Source organism: Lynx canadensis, chromosome E2, assembly GCF_007474595.2.
Source record: "Lynx canadensis isolate LIC74 chromosome E2, mLynCan4.pri.v2, whole genome shotgun sequence".
Lineage (NCBI taxonomy): Eukaryota > Metazoa > Chordata > Mammalia > Carnivora > Felidae > Lynx > Lynx canadensis.
The window spans coordinates 46,401,561-46,415,895 of record NC_044317.1 but is presented as its reverse complement, the minus strand read 5'-3'; the positions used below and the strand labels follow the sequence as shown (position 1 = coordinate 46,415,895).

At 54.7% G+C, this 14,335-nt stretch overlaps 1 protein-coding gene across 1 annotated transcript in view; it reads right to left on the bottom strand.

Annotated features, from left to right (window-relative positions):
• Nucleotides 1-10,097, bottom strand: part of RYR1 (ryanodine receptor 1) — a 116,818-nt gene extending 106,721 nt beyond the window's left edge. Inside the window, 9 exon segments of the mRNA XM_030297700.1 lie at nt 361-435; nt 591-684; nt 1,728-1,821; nt 2,132-2,244; nt 2,508-2,586; nt 2,682-2,756; nt 3,836-3,940; nt 5,037-5,156; nt 9,964-10,097. Of these exon segments, the coding sequence (XP_030153560.1) occupies nt 361-435; nt 591-684; nt 1,728-1,821; nt 2,132-2,244; nt 2,508-2,586; nt 2,682-2,756; nt 3,836-3,940; nt 5,037-5,156; nt 9,964-10,011 (803 nt within the window). The 5' untranslated portion in view covers nt 10,012-10,097.
• Nucleotides 10,098-14,335: the final 4,238 nt, after the last annotated feature.

The window sequence follows — 14,335 nt, the reverse complement described above, 5'->3', positions numbered from 1 at the left end:
TGCGGCCCTCAAATCTTTCTTAGGACCCCCTAGCCCTCCTTTGGGAACCCCAGTCCTATCTCAGGCCCTCACAACTTCCTCAGGGCTCCCCAGTGCTCCCAGTTTCCCCAGACCCACCACTTTCTCTCCCTCTACTCCCACACTTTTACTCGGGATCCCCAATCTCTCCTCAGGAATGCCCACCCTCCCCTAGGTCCTTTTCCTCCAGGACTCTGGGACCCTGAAGACCTTCATCACCTTCTGGGGCCCCCCAGATTTCCCCTCAAAATCCTCCAGTTTCTTTCTCAGATCTTCCTTCAAGACCCTCTCTCCCCTCCCAGGCCCCCCAGGAGCAATTAGCCCCACCCCAGCCCCTCCCACCTGATTCTCAGTGGCTCCAGTCTCCAGAGGGAGCGGGCGTGGGTGCACACAGATCCCCCCTCGTAGTGGACGAGTCTGGGGACACGGGAGAGAGTGAGGTCAGGGGTTCAGTCGCCCTCCTCCCAGAGTGTGATCCCCAACGCCACCCATAGGGTCCGGGCGCCCCGAGCCTGCTTTTACCCTTCCCCTTCTGCCCCAACACCCCAGGGCCTCTTGTCTCCAACCCAGACCTGCGCTGGTCCTCGCTGTCAGCGGGGGAAATGGTAAGACACTCATCCATGTGTCCGTGAAAGAGGCGAAGGACGTGGCCTCCGGTCACATAGCCTGGAAAGGAGCAAGGGAAAGTGATCATTGTAGGGCTGGAGCCCTGGACAGGCCTGGGAGCCAAAGTGGAGCTCAGGGGTCCTGCTTCTCCCCTGTGGGAGGTTGGGGATCCGAGTTTTAGGATCTAAAGTGGCAGTCTGAGATTTGGGCTAAGTTTGAGTCCTGAAGCAGGGGTATGAGATTTGGGGTCCGAGGTGGGAAATCTAAGTTTGGGGGTCTGGGTATACAGGGCTGAGGTTGGGGGGGGGGAATGTGGGTCTGAGTTTGGATTTCTGAGGTTGGGGGTCAGAGGTTTAAGTCTAACATTTCTGGATATTGGGCTCTGAGTGTCAGGTCTTGATTTGGGGTCTGGGTTTAGAGGTTTGATGGTTGGGTCTGAGGTTGGGGTCTGAACTTTGAAGGTTGATTTTTGGTTGAGTTCTGAGGTTCGGGGTCTGAAGTTATCGTCGACAGTTTCGAAGTCTGAGTTGGAGAAGCTTCAGAGTTAGAAGTTGGTGGGTTTGACATTAAGGCCTGAGTTTCAGGATCTGTGGTTTGAGTCTCAGCTTGGGTGTGGAGTTTGGGTGTTAAGAGCTGGGGTCAAAGTTTTGGGGTCATGCTTTGGGATCTTAGCACGGGAAGAATTTGGAAGATGATTTTAGATGTCTGAGGTTAAAGTTTGGAGAACTGAGGTCAGTTGGCTCAGATTTGGGGTCGGAATTAGAGGTCTTGGCTTGGATATCTGAGTTTGAATGTGGGGGTCTGGGTGTGGGGAGCTGAGGTCTCCATCTGTATTTGCCTTCTAAGGCCTGCGGATCTGAGGGCTAAGTTCCAAATGCGGTGCTCTAAGCTTTGGATCTGAGTTTAAGGGTCTGCCCTCCAGGACCTTGAGTGGGGCATGTGAGTTTTGGAGTCTAGATTTGGGTGTCTGATACTGAGTGTGGGGTTTAGAGTCTGAACTCCAGGGCTCTGGATTTGGGGTCAGTATGGACATGTTTGAGGGGCAAGGTGGGAGGTCTGTTCTGGGGGTCTCCGTTTAGGGACAGGAGGTCTGGGACCCTCACCCTCTTCGCAGCCGGAGCAGATGGGGTTCATGTTCCACAGTGTCTGCATGAAGGAGGCGTCCACCTGGAGCTCCCCGCTGGCCGTTGACAGGTGCTGGGGGCGGCCGGGAGGTGGCGGTCAGAGACGGTGGGTGAGAATAGTCCGGAGTCAGAGGCCGGAAACCAAAGGTGGAAGCCGGCAGACAGGGGACAGAAAATCAGAGATCACAGATCGGAAAACCAAGATCAAACTGGGCAGCGGGGCCCGGAAGACCAGAAATGGATGTCAGAGGTCGGGAAAACAGGAATCAGGCGTCCGACCACTGGGGCCAGAGAGCTGGCAAATCAGTGACCGGGAGACGGGGGACCCCGTGCACCCCCAGCCTTGGGCAGTAGTAGCTATGCCGGGGGGCGGGATTGCTCACCAGGTAGCGCTCTGAGGAGACGCTGACGAGGATGAGGTCGTCCCCAACGCGGACCTTCTCTCCTTCCGACCTCTGCTTGGAGGCCGGGTGCGCCGTCCACCAACAGGCCTCCCCTAGGGAGGGGGCAGGGCTGTCAGGATGAGGACCACCCAGAATGCCCTTCCCCGAGGGGTCCCCAGCCCTCGGCCCCCAATTCTTTTATCACGACCACCCCCTCTCTGCCTCCCGCCCTCACACTCTCTGCCTCGGGTCCCCCCACGCTGGTCCGAGTCTCCCTCGCCGCCCCCGTCCCTGCCCCCGCCGGGCCTGCACCTTCCCCACCGCGGCCCCTGGCCGCAGCGCCCCCGTCGCCGCCCTCCCCGCTCCAGCCCCACACCTGTGGCATCTTCCTGGAGTCCCACGTCGAAGGCCAGCTTGTCAGTCATGGAGCGCGAGGTGGTAAGACAGCTCAGGTACTAGGATCGCAGAGGGGAGTCAGCCTCCTCCCGGCCCTCGCCCCGCCCCTGCCCTCGCCCCGCCCCTGCCCTCGCCCCCTCGCTCTCACACTCACCATGCCGCTGTGCGTGTGCCGGAGCAGGATGGCATGGCCGTACAGGAGTGTCCTGTGTCCCCCACCCTGGGACGACTGCAGGGGGGAGGGGGTGGAGAGAGGGCACAGAGTGAGACCAGACCCCCCCCCGCCAGGCATCCGGCCTATCCTACGTGGCAATACGCTCCCCATAAAATACCATGCTCGCCCGGACACGAGAAAGCCTTAGCTCAGACCCTCAACAGATTCTTGGCCTCGGTTTCCCCATTCATGGAAGTAGGGGCTGTGTCTCTGAGAAGCCTGTGGGTAGGGTGTTTTCTAGTTCCCAAAGCCCACTCTGTCCTCCCTGCCTCCTTCATCCTGTTGAGCAGGCCCCAGAGTCCCTCAGGGAGGCCGAACCGCTCTTCCGGTTGGTCTCCTGAGAGTCCCCCCTAACTCGTATTCCGTGGACCTCGGCCCCTTTCGCCCTAACCTGTCATAAGACAGCTGAGCGGCAGCCCATGTGCACCTGGGTAGTCCTACCAGGTGTTAAATATTTGAACATCCCCATAGGGACCCCGCCCTGCGCCGCCACACACGCCGAAGCACAAGGAGCCCGGGCCCCTCCCGGGGTGGGTACATCGGATATACACCCGGTCACTCGATGGCGTCATGCCTCCCATCCTGGCTCTCACATGCCCATGCTCTGAGGGCGCCATGTGATGGGGCCACCTGATCACATGGCAGACCCACTCCTGGAGCGGAGGGGACCCACACTTGGGGCAGGGGGGAAGTGAGAGGAGAGGTCCCATGCAGAGAAGAGCTGGGATCAGGGGCGGAGGGAAGGATGGGAAAGAGGACAAAGGAGCAGGCGGGGGAACGGGTGGGGGGGGGGGGGCCAGAAGCCCCCGCCCCCTTCCTTCCTTCCTGGCTGGCCTGTCTGGGCTCCACAGCCCCTGACAGCTGGGGTGGGGGAGACCCCCAGCCCCTGTGTGCAGGACGTGGGCCCAAGAGCAGGGCCTGGGGCCAGGAGAGGTGGAAGAGGCAGGTGACACCCAAGGCCAGACCTACCCACTTATCCAAATTGAGGGCCTGTGAGGGGCGGGGCAGAGAGAGGAAGAAGAGCAGGCGGTGAGCGACCCCCGTGGCTTCCCACCCAGCCCTGCCACCGCGCCCCGCCAGGCCGGGAGCCTCACCTCCACTCCAGCCTCCACCGTGTTGGCCAGCATCTCCTGCAGGGCCCGGACCGACAGAGACTGCTCCAGGACGAAGCAACAGATGGCCAGATCGGGGGGCACGTTCTGCGGTGGGGGGGGGATGTGAGTGGGGGGCACGAGGGCCCCTGAGCGCCGGTCTGAATACCCACACCCCTTGGAGACCCAGACCTGGCCCCGGTCCCCGGAGGAACCCCTGCACCCTGCCGCCCCCACGGACACCGGCAACACAGAAGACATGCCTCCTTCCCTCGAACACCTAAACCCTAGCCGAGCCTCATGGAAGCTTCCCACCCCCCACCTAATCCCAAAGCGAGCCTCAGCCCTCTCTCAGACACGCTGCGCCTGTTCCAACGCCACGGGACATGCCTCCCCCTGCAGATAACCCGAATTTCTGCAATCCCAAAGGAGCTCCCCCCACCCCGCCTCCTGCTGTCACCAGCAGACGCTCCCAACTCCTGCCTTCCTCACACGCCCCGTGAACCCTGCTTCCAAATCACATCCAACCTTTCTCTACCCTCCCCAGTCTCCCACCCAATCCCCTGACTCCCAGACACCCTCCCCCTTGGACCCAAGACTCTCTAACCCGCTCAGACCCTTGGCCTCCTCTGCGATCTGTCTCCACGTCCCTTCCCTCTCCCAGTCCCTGCCCTCACCCCCCAGGTCACCTCTTCTCTCAGACCCTGAGTCCACCTCGCCCTCAGACCCAGGCTCCCTCCAGTCTCAGCCTCTAACGCCCTTCCCAGTCAGCTCCCCCAGTCCCCCACTAGTGTCCCCCAGCCCTCCAGGCCCTTTGGCTTTGGATCCAAGGCCCTCTGCCCCCTTAGACACCTGCCTCCTGAGACTCCCGAGCCCCTGCTTCTCCACCCCTACCTGCCTCAGACCTCTGGCCCTCTTTCCTTTTCACCCCCCTCCCCATTTTCTCTCTCATCAGCAGCCACCTTCAGATCCCCTCTTCCTTGAACTCAGGGCCCTCCATGCCCCCAGCCACCCTCCCTCTTCCCTCAGGTCCCCTGCTCTCCCTCCTCAGACCTCCCCTCCCGCCTGCCTGGAACCTTCAGCCCCTTTTCCCTCCCAGCCCCTCTCCGTTTTCTCTCCTAGCAGCACCCTCTCTTCAGACCCACACCCCTCTTCTTTGGACCCTGGCCTCTGCCCCCACAGACCCCCACACTCCCACACACACCTGGGCATTGCTGGTGGGCTCCAGGAAGCAGAGGCGGTTGCCAAAGCCCTCGGCCGCCAGGCAGAGCTTGAGCTGTTCCTTGAGCACCGTGGCGCTGCATTGCAGGACCACTTCGTCGTCCTGCGGGCAGAGCTCGGGGTCAGGGCCCCCGCGGACACCGCGCCATCACCCCGCCCCTCCCCTCACGGGACAGGTGGCGACTGATAACACCCACCTCACAAGTCATCACACAGGAGCCTGTGCCCAGGGCTCCACACACTTCTCACGCCCCACGAGACAGGCACGAGTGTCAGCCCTATTTTAAAATGGGGAAACTGAGGCTCAAGGAGGGGGCACAGCTTTCCAAGGCCACATGGCTGATAAGGGGACGGGCTGGGATTTGAACCCCAGTCTGGCTGGCTCCAGTAGGGCCCCCAAGGTGAGCCACTGGGGGTGGAAACTATGAGCACCCCAAGTTCAATGGCTTTTAAGCTCAGCCTTCTCTAATTTCTCTTTGTGTATTGTTTCAGTAATGGCTATCATTTAAGGAGTGCTTTCTTGTCTTTCCCTTTTTTAAATTTTATTTTAGAGAGAGCAGAGAGAGAGAGAGAGAGGGAGAGAGAATCCCGAGCAGGCTCCAAGCTCAGTGCGGAACCCCACACGGGGCTCGATCCTACGACCCTGGGATCACGCCCTGAGCCGCCATCAAGAGTTGGACGCTCAACTGACTGAGCCACCGAGGCGCCCCCGAGGAGTTCTTCCTAAGGGTACGTGAATGCAGCTCCAGAGCCCAGACTGGATCTAGGGTGGGTGGGGACATGCCGCAATGGACCCGATGTCATCTCCGGTAAACGCCGAGGTAGGACGGCGACAGATAATGGCATCAGAGCAATGCTACGCTTCCTGACGTTGATAACCGTGCTGCGGTTTTGTACGACTGCCCTTGCTTCTTCGGAAACAGACACTGAAGTACTTTAGGAGTGAAGGGTGCCGCGTCCGCAACTTATCCCCAAAGAGTTGAGGGGGAAGTGAAGTGTAGACCGAGAGAGGGAGGGGGAGAGAGAAATCAAGGGTGCCAAATCTTAACCTGCGGGGGAAATGACTTCAGGCCACGTGGGGGTTCTTTGAAGTAACCTTGCAGCTTTTCTCGAAGTTTGAGGTGCTTTCGAGATTATAAGCTGAAGTTGTAAGTAAAATAAAGCGTTTTCGATGGGCTGGGTCCCCTTCCAAGAACTTAACACATACGAACTCATCGCGGAATCCCCACGGCGACCCTCGGAGGTGACCAGAACGGAAACCCGCGGAAACTGGGACCCAGAGATCACACTGCTGTCACACAGCATAGCTGGGATTTGATCCCAGCTCTCTGTGTCACACTCTTAGAACACTAGGCCACCTCTTCACGTGTTAGTAAAGTTGCCCGTATCTACACTTAGCACTGATATCAATGTACGCGGAGGAGTGGCCGACGCTTTTCCGACAGTCGAGAATGATAGAGACTCCGGCTCTTCACCGCTGAGTCAGGCAGCGGTTGTTTCCTTTTACAGCCGAGGAAACGGGTTCCAGGGCGTTAGGCGTCCCGCCCGAGGCCACACGGCCTCCAGCCCTTCCATCCGGCATCTCACACAAACGTGCCCCAGTCCTGGGCTTCGAAGCACACGCACAGCCCTCTGTCTGCCCTCAGCCGGGAAGGAAGGAGACGTTTGATGTGTCGGCAGGAGGCCCCATAACTGCTCTGCCCTTTAGTCTCCAACCCCCACATCCTGGCACGCGCTGGGCGCTCATGTGTGCACAGGGACATAGAGCTTGCACTTATTAAACACTTACTGTCTGCGAGGCCTTACGCTCCGAGCTTTTACATTCCTTTGACAGACGTTCATTAAACGTCCGCTCTTGCCAGGCACTGATCTAGACCGGACACAGAGCAGCGAATGAAGCAGACAAAGTCCCTGTCCTCACAGAGCTGACATCCTTGTGGGGGAGAGGCAATAAACAAGTGAATAATTTGAATGTCAGTGATAAGTGTTATGGAAAAGAAATTACCCAGGGTGATGTAGGAGAGTGGCTTTGGGGGTAGGGGTGTGTGACATCAGTGAGGGGGTGAAGTGACAGCCTCTCCAAGGAGGTGACATTTGAGCTGAGCATGGTCCAAATAACAAGAAGAAATCAGGCCTGCTCATCTCTGGGGGAAGAACGTTCCAGGAAGAGGGGGCAGCCTGTGCAAAAGGCCTGTGGCTGGAGGGCGCTGAGGGCGCTGAGGAATAGAAAGGGAGACGGGATGGCGGCGGCAGCACGAGCAAGGAAGCGGGAGGAGATGAGCTCGGAGACATTTTGCATGGATCCCTTGAGTCCTTATGGTACCTATTTTCGTCCCCACTTTCCGGATTAGGAAACTGAGGCTCAGAGAGAAACATTAAAATCACTTGCCCGAAGTTAGGAAGCAGGCCAATGGCAAAGCCAGCATGTAACCCAGAGGCTGGAAGCCTACTCAGTACACCAAGATTCTCTAACTTTCTCCTGCAGCAGAATGAAGGAAGGTGGCCTGGTTACAAATGCAGCTTCCTTCCTGCCTTAGTTTCCCGCCCGACACTAAGAGCATGATTCTGTGGATCTGGGGTGGACGGGGAACAGGGACCATTACCAGCCCTCAGCAGGCTCTGACGTGGGCCGTGCTTTGAGACACCCCAGCCTCGCACGGCTAGAGGTCGCCACCCACGAAGGGGAAATGAAATCATCTTGGGGGCCGTGCCCCCGTGCTCAAAAGGTGAAATAAAGCGGAGCAAGAACAGCACACAGCAACATGCCCCCTCGGTTCCAAGGGCTACCTACATTTTAGGAAACTCGTCCCAGTTAAAAATAGGTGTGTGTGAATGCACCCCATTTGTCCCTAATAGCACGAATTAGAGGCAACCCAAACGTCCGTCGGCAGGTAAACCGATAGACAAATTGTGGCATATCCACACAGTGCGATGCCACTCCGCAACAAAGAGAAATGAGCTCTCGATGTGCGCCACATGGATAAATGTCAAAAATGCGCTGGGCAAAAGCAGCAGAGGCAAAGGAGCATATATTGTATATGAAAGCCTAGAAGTGACTAATGGAAAAGAGGGAACTTTCCGGGGTAAAGGAAAGGTTCTATGTCTCGATTATGACGGTGGTTACATGGCTGTGTAAAGTTTGTCGAAACTCACTGAATTGGGACGCCTAAAATGGGCACAATTTATTGGTATCGATTATACCTCGGTGAAGTTGGATTTTTAAAATATGCATCTGCACGTAGTAGGTGACAAAATAAAATGTATTTCTGACTGGTTGGATGTGGTCCAAAGTGTTTGAGGGAAAAGCCACGTGATCTCAGTAAAGTTCACGAAAAAGGACCTAGTCTGGGGACAAGAGATGCCGGGGCCAGACCTCCAGAACCCAGCACAGGCTAACCTGGCAAGTCTGAGCTCGGTTCTCTTCTTGGGAAAGCAGGAAGGCGGGCTCCCAGAGGCACCCAGAGATGACACTTCCTAGCCTTGACCTTGGGCAAGTGATTCTACCACTCAGGCCTTGGTTTCCCTCAAATCTCCCAGCGAGATAAAGATAGGGCCCTACCTCAGAAGATAGGGCAGCCGAGGATATAATTAGCTATCTCAGGAGGCCGAGGCCCTGGGCATGGGACCTGACGCAGAGTGGCTGCTTAAGGGCTCATGGCCATGGCTATGGTCTTATTAGGACCAGGGAGGAGGGGCGAGCCCAACCCATGGTGTCTGCTAAGGGGCTGGAGCTGGGGCAAGAGTCTAGGGTGAAGCTAGGCCTCCTCCCGTGGCCGAATGTCCAGCTGTCCCTATCCTTCACTACCAGCCCCAGCTGTCCGGTCCTCCCTCCCAGGAAACCGGACCCAGCTCATCAGGGTCCTATTCTGGGGCCTGGAATGCTGTGTCAGCATTTCCCAGGGCCTGGGAGGAGGAGGAGAGGGGCTAGTGCAGGGTCAGCAGACCTGGCCCAGAAGAGAGAACATCATCCCCCCCCACCATACTCACAGCCCCACACCCAGCTGAGCCACCGGGAGGGAGAAGTGGAAAGGACTCTGAGATAGACAGGCCCTCCCCCCTATCCTCTCCCTGTCCCCTGCCCAGTCCCCAGAAAAGCCAGCTATTCTGGGAGGGACACCTGTTGTTCCAATTCCCATCCCTGCCCCCCAGCCGGGGATCAGATATGCCGGGAGAGACGGAGCTAGAGAGGCAGAATGAAATGCAGAGAGCCTAAAGCTAAAGAACAAAGAGACAGAGACAGAGAGAGACAGGAAGGCAGAGATGGAGAGACAGAGACACAGAGACAACCCAAAGAGATGAATAGGGAGAGACACTACCCAGAGACCATTAGCAGCCATATTTGGCCCTCCTACCAAAAGGGAGGAGGGAAGAAAGACCTGGAACCCAAAGGAACCCCAGGAGACCCTCAAGGGCTGGGAGTTCAAAGGAATTAGATGCCCCAGCCCACCCCAGCCCCCTTCCCAAGAATTTAAATTAGGTCAGAGTCTACAGCAAGAAGAGAATTAGGCCTAGATGGGGAGGGGGGCAGGGAAGGGGAACAGCTAAATTAAGCTCAGGAATTAGAACCACCTTCCCCAAGTGCTGGCTTCCAGGGTGGTGGGGGGGGGGTGTTGCCTCGGCGGCCCCTCTTCTCTGGGACAAATAGCTAATGTCAGAAGAGAGGATGGCCGAAGATCCCCCTCCCCATTCTGCAGTCCCAAATTCTTCTAATTCTCTGTGGTGAGAAACGTGAGCGAGACTGAGGGACAAAAAAAAGGAGAAAGACAGAGTGACAGTCACCCAAGGGACAGAGGAATAGATCGCGAGACTCAGAGACTACGAGCAATCAGGACAGAGACATCCGGAGACAAAGAGACACTCAGAGGGACCGGAGAGATGACCCCAGAGACCCCTAGCACAGAGATACTCACCGTCCGCAGAAACTGGACCTCATCCTCGCCCTCTCCTCCGTCACCCATGATGTCGAGGCCCGAGGGGCGCGGGCTGAGATCGGGGAATAGGAAGAGGGGGCCGCAGGCTGGGCGGGTGGGCTGGGGGTGGGCTGGGGTCGGAGACCTCTGGGGCACCCGCGAGGTAGATGGAACTGCGAGGAGGACTCGCGTGCTGGACAGAGCTGGGAGGAGGTCCCCGCCCCCTCCCGGTTCCCATTGGGCCAGGACGTCCAAGGCCACGCCCCCTCACCGGAGCCCCACCCGCAGACCCCAAACCTCGGCCGGAGGTAGGCGTGGGTGGGGTGGGGGGTTGTAGCGGGAGAGTCTGGAAGGTAGCTGCCCTCTCTCCACCTCCCTGGTAAGGAAGATGCCGTCATTCTCCCATTTCACAGAGAGGAAACTGAGGCTCTGAGCCGGGAAGCCGCTGCTATATGTCCTACAGCGGAGCCGGTATGCACACCAGGTCTCCCGACTTTAAAAAGCACCATGCTTAAAAAAGCACTGAGCTAGACAGTCTGGATCCGAATCCCAGTCTCGCCACTCCCTTATGTGTCCTTGGACAAGTCACATCGCAGCTCGGCGCCTCGGTTTCCCCAACTGGTAAGGAGAATATTAATACGGACCTCACAGGGCTTTTGTAAGGATTAAATGAGATAATGTGTTTACAGCACTTAGTACCAGTGCACAGTAAATGTTATGGAAGTGTTGCCGACATCATCATCATCGTGATAAAATCTTTTGAGGCAGGAATAATTGCCATAGGAGGTGTCTTTCGTGGGCCTGTTGTATTTCAGACCCCAAACTAAGATATTTTCACTGCATCTCGTTTGGTTCTCACCCCAATCCTGCTGTTGTTCCCATCATTTAGAGGAGGAAGTCAACATGCATGGTCCTCACCATGAATAATTTTAAGGACACGACTGGAATGAATGATGTAGCTCGCACAACAATCTTGTGAAGTCAGTAACTTGTGGTGCCCATTTTACAGATGAGACAAGCTGAGCGCAGAGAGGTGGAGCGACTTGCCCAAGGTCGCACAGAGGTGGAGCAAAGGGTCTGAACCCAGAGCTAGGGTTCTTAACCGTCCCACTTTGTTGTCTTGATAGTTGCATAAAATCTCCTGATTATAACAAAAACCCAAACCCCCAGGGTGGGGCCCAGCACCCCCAACCCACGCCACTCCCAAGTTCTAACCTCCCTCCCCAGGGGCAGCCTGAGCCGCTGAGGGCCACTAGCTGGGCCATCCCTTCATGCAGCTGAGCTCCCTGGGCTTTGTAAATAGGGGAGACTTGGGGTAACCAGCTCTTTCTTGCTTCTGGCCCACCAGGGCCTGGAGGGGGCACTGGCTCCTCCCGGTCCCCACAGGCTCCGGGGAGCTCGGGCGGAGGGGCTCTGCAGCTCCCTAAAACAGGCAGCTGTGGGGCCTGGAGCCCCAGTGCAGGACATCATACCCACCTGGACCTCCTGTCAGTCACGCACCTTTGTGGCGCTGGGCTTCAGTTTCCTCATCTGTCACTTGGGTGAATTTGGAATAGTTCCCACAACCGGGGGTCATGGGGAAGATCCCATGAGGAAACCTTTTAGGAAAAAAAAAGGAGGGGGGAGCCTTTTAGAGCCTATGACATAGTAACTTACTGATACAGGTAACTTATTGATAATACTGAAATTATTGTTAACATGTAATGGTATCTATTAAGTTCCACAAAACAATACCTTGGGGGCGCCTGGGTGGCTCAGTCAGTTGAGCGTCCGACTTTAGCTCAGGTCATGATTTCGTGGTTTGTGAGTTCGAGCCCCGCGTCGGGCTCTGTGCTGACAGCTCAGAGCCTGGAGCCTGCTTCGGATTCTGTGTCTCCCTCTCTCTCTGCCCCTCCGCAGCTCACATTCTATCTCTGTCTCTCTCTCTCTCTCTCAAAAATAAATAAATATTTCAAAAAACACCTTACAGCTCAAATTACACATAAAATGTTAATGTGTATATGTTGTTATGTGTTAAATAGTTAAATATTGAAATGTTAATACCATCATCATATATAGCACATAAGTTTGTACCATATTCTTGAATTACATGATGCATAATTACATAATTATATATTTGGGCTAATGTAATTACACAGTCCGATACAATTATATGCTTATTATACATACATGGTATGTTAAATATTAAGCTTTTCCTTAGAATTGTATGTATAACAAAATTATTCTGTGTCATTGTGCATTATATCATAAGATATTAATAGTGTTTCTTTTTTTTTTTTGTCAGTCATCATGCTGTGTTTTAAGACCTACCCATGCAGCTCTACGGACACCTGTTCTGTGGCTGTGGGGGCTTTGCAGAGCTCCCTGGAGACTGTCCTCAACTTCCAATCTTGCCAGACCAATAGGGTGACTCACCGTTGTTTTAATTTGCACTTCCTTGGTCAGTTACCAAGAATTTCTAGCATCTTCTCAGGTGCTTGTCAGAGTTGGGTTTGCTCACACTTGCTCACACTCTTGGCCCATTTTTCTATCAGAGCCGCTGTTTCTCTTGCTGATTTGCAGCTGCGACTTTCACATTCTAAAGATTAATTTCCCATTGATTTTTTTAATTTCTTTAATGTTTATTTATATTTGAATTTTTTTTTTAGTGTTTGTTTATTTTTGAGAGAGAGACAGAGATAGAGTGCGAGCAGGGGAGGGGCCGAGAGACAGGGAGACACAGAATCAGAAGCAGGCTCCAGGCTCCGAGCTGTCAGCACAGAGCCCAATGAGGGGCTGGATGTGGGGCTCGAACCCCAGGAACTGTGAGATCGTGACCTGAGCCTGAAGTCAGTCACTTAACCGACTGAGCCTCCCAGGCGCCCCAATGTTTATTTATATTTAAGACAGAGAGAGAGAGAGAGAGAGAACACATGCACGTGAGTGAGGTAGGGGCAGAGACAGACAGAGGATCTGAAGCAGGCTCTGAGCTGTCAGTAAAGAGCCTGACACACGGCTTGAACTCACAAACTGTGAAATCATGACCCAAGCCGACATCAGACACCTAACCCACTGAGCCACCCAGGTGCCCCTCCCCTTGATTTTAGACATTCTAAAAACGTTGTCCCACTCTGCCATCTTATCGGATATTTGTCCCATGGTGCCTTCATTAAGAGAAATAGTTATTTGGATGTTATCAAATGCATCCTTTTTCTGCCTTATGAGTTTTTGTGGTTTGCTTCAGAAGTCTTTTCCTTTGTGGTTGATGGTGTTATTGTTGGTTTTAACCATCCCTGCAGGTCTTGAGAGTTGCGCTACTGCGGTGGGGGGGGGGGGGGGGAGGGAGGGGCTTTACTGATCTCCCTCCCTGAGACTTCTGGGGGAGGGGGAGGGGTGTGGAGACACCACAAGCTAGACTCCGCCAACAGCGTTACATCACCTCGAAGATACTAGGGAGACGGGCTGACAGACAGACAGCACATCATGGACGGCACTGCTTGAGACTGGGGGGAGGGGCGGGGGGTGGTAAAGAGGTAGGGAGAGGAAGAGAGAGAGAGAGGGCCTGAGAGCATACGGTATATCACGTAATGGAAAAGCTAAACAGAATGAGCTCTGTGCTTGTCTAAATGTTCTGGCATGAAAAAAAAGTCCATGGTGACTTCTTTTAGTGAAAAAAAGAAAGGAGTAAAAATATACTTCTAAGAGAACTTTGGTTGAATTGACTAACATCCTAGGTTTGGCAGAAGCATATTAATTACCCTGACCCATTTATTCCACTCCTGGGTATCTACCTACAGAACTGCACCCTTTAACGTTCAGCAAAAGACAGGTGCTAGAATGTTCACAGTAGCCTGAGTCACAATAGCCCCGAGCCAGAAGCCTCTCAGCTGTCCATTACGGGGAAATTGATCAATACATCATGGAATAGTCACACAAAGGAAGACTATACGGTAACAAAAAGGAATAAACTACAACCAGGTATAACATGAAAGCATCACGAAAACAGGACTAAATGAAAGAAGTCAGACACAATAAATCATTCCATTTATCAACAGCTTGAAACTAGGCAAAACTACCCTGCTAGAAATTAGGCTACTGGTAAGTTTCAGGAGGTAGGCGCTGGGTTGGGGCTTATGCAGGGGGCTCGTGCAGGATGGGAATGTTCTCTGTTTCTTGACTTCGTGACTGTCACATAGACACATTCAGCTTATCACAATTCATCACCCTACACACGTATGATCTGCGCTTTTTTTTTGTACGTCAACTTAAAAATATGTCAAGCATGACACACTTAGGTAAAAGAAAAAAAAACACATACTCGAAAGAAGAGTCTGTTTCTAGGAGTGCGTATTTATGTACCTCAACAAATGCATAGCTCACAGAGCAGATGTAC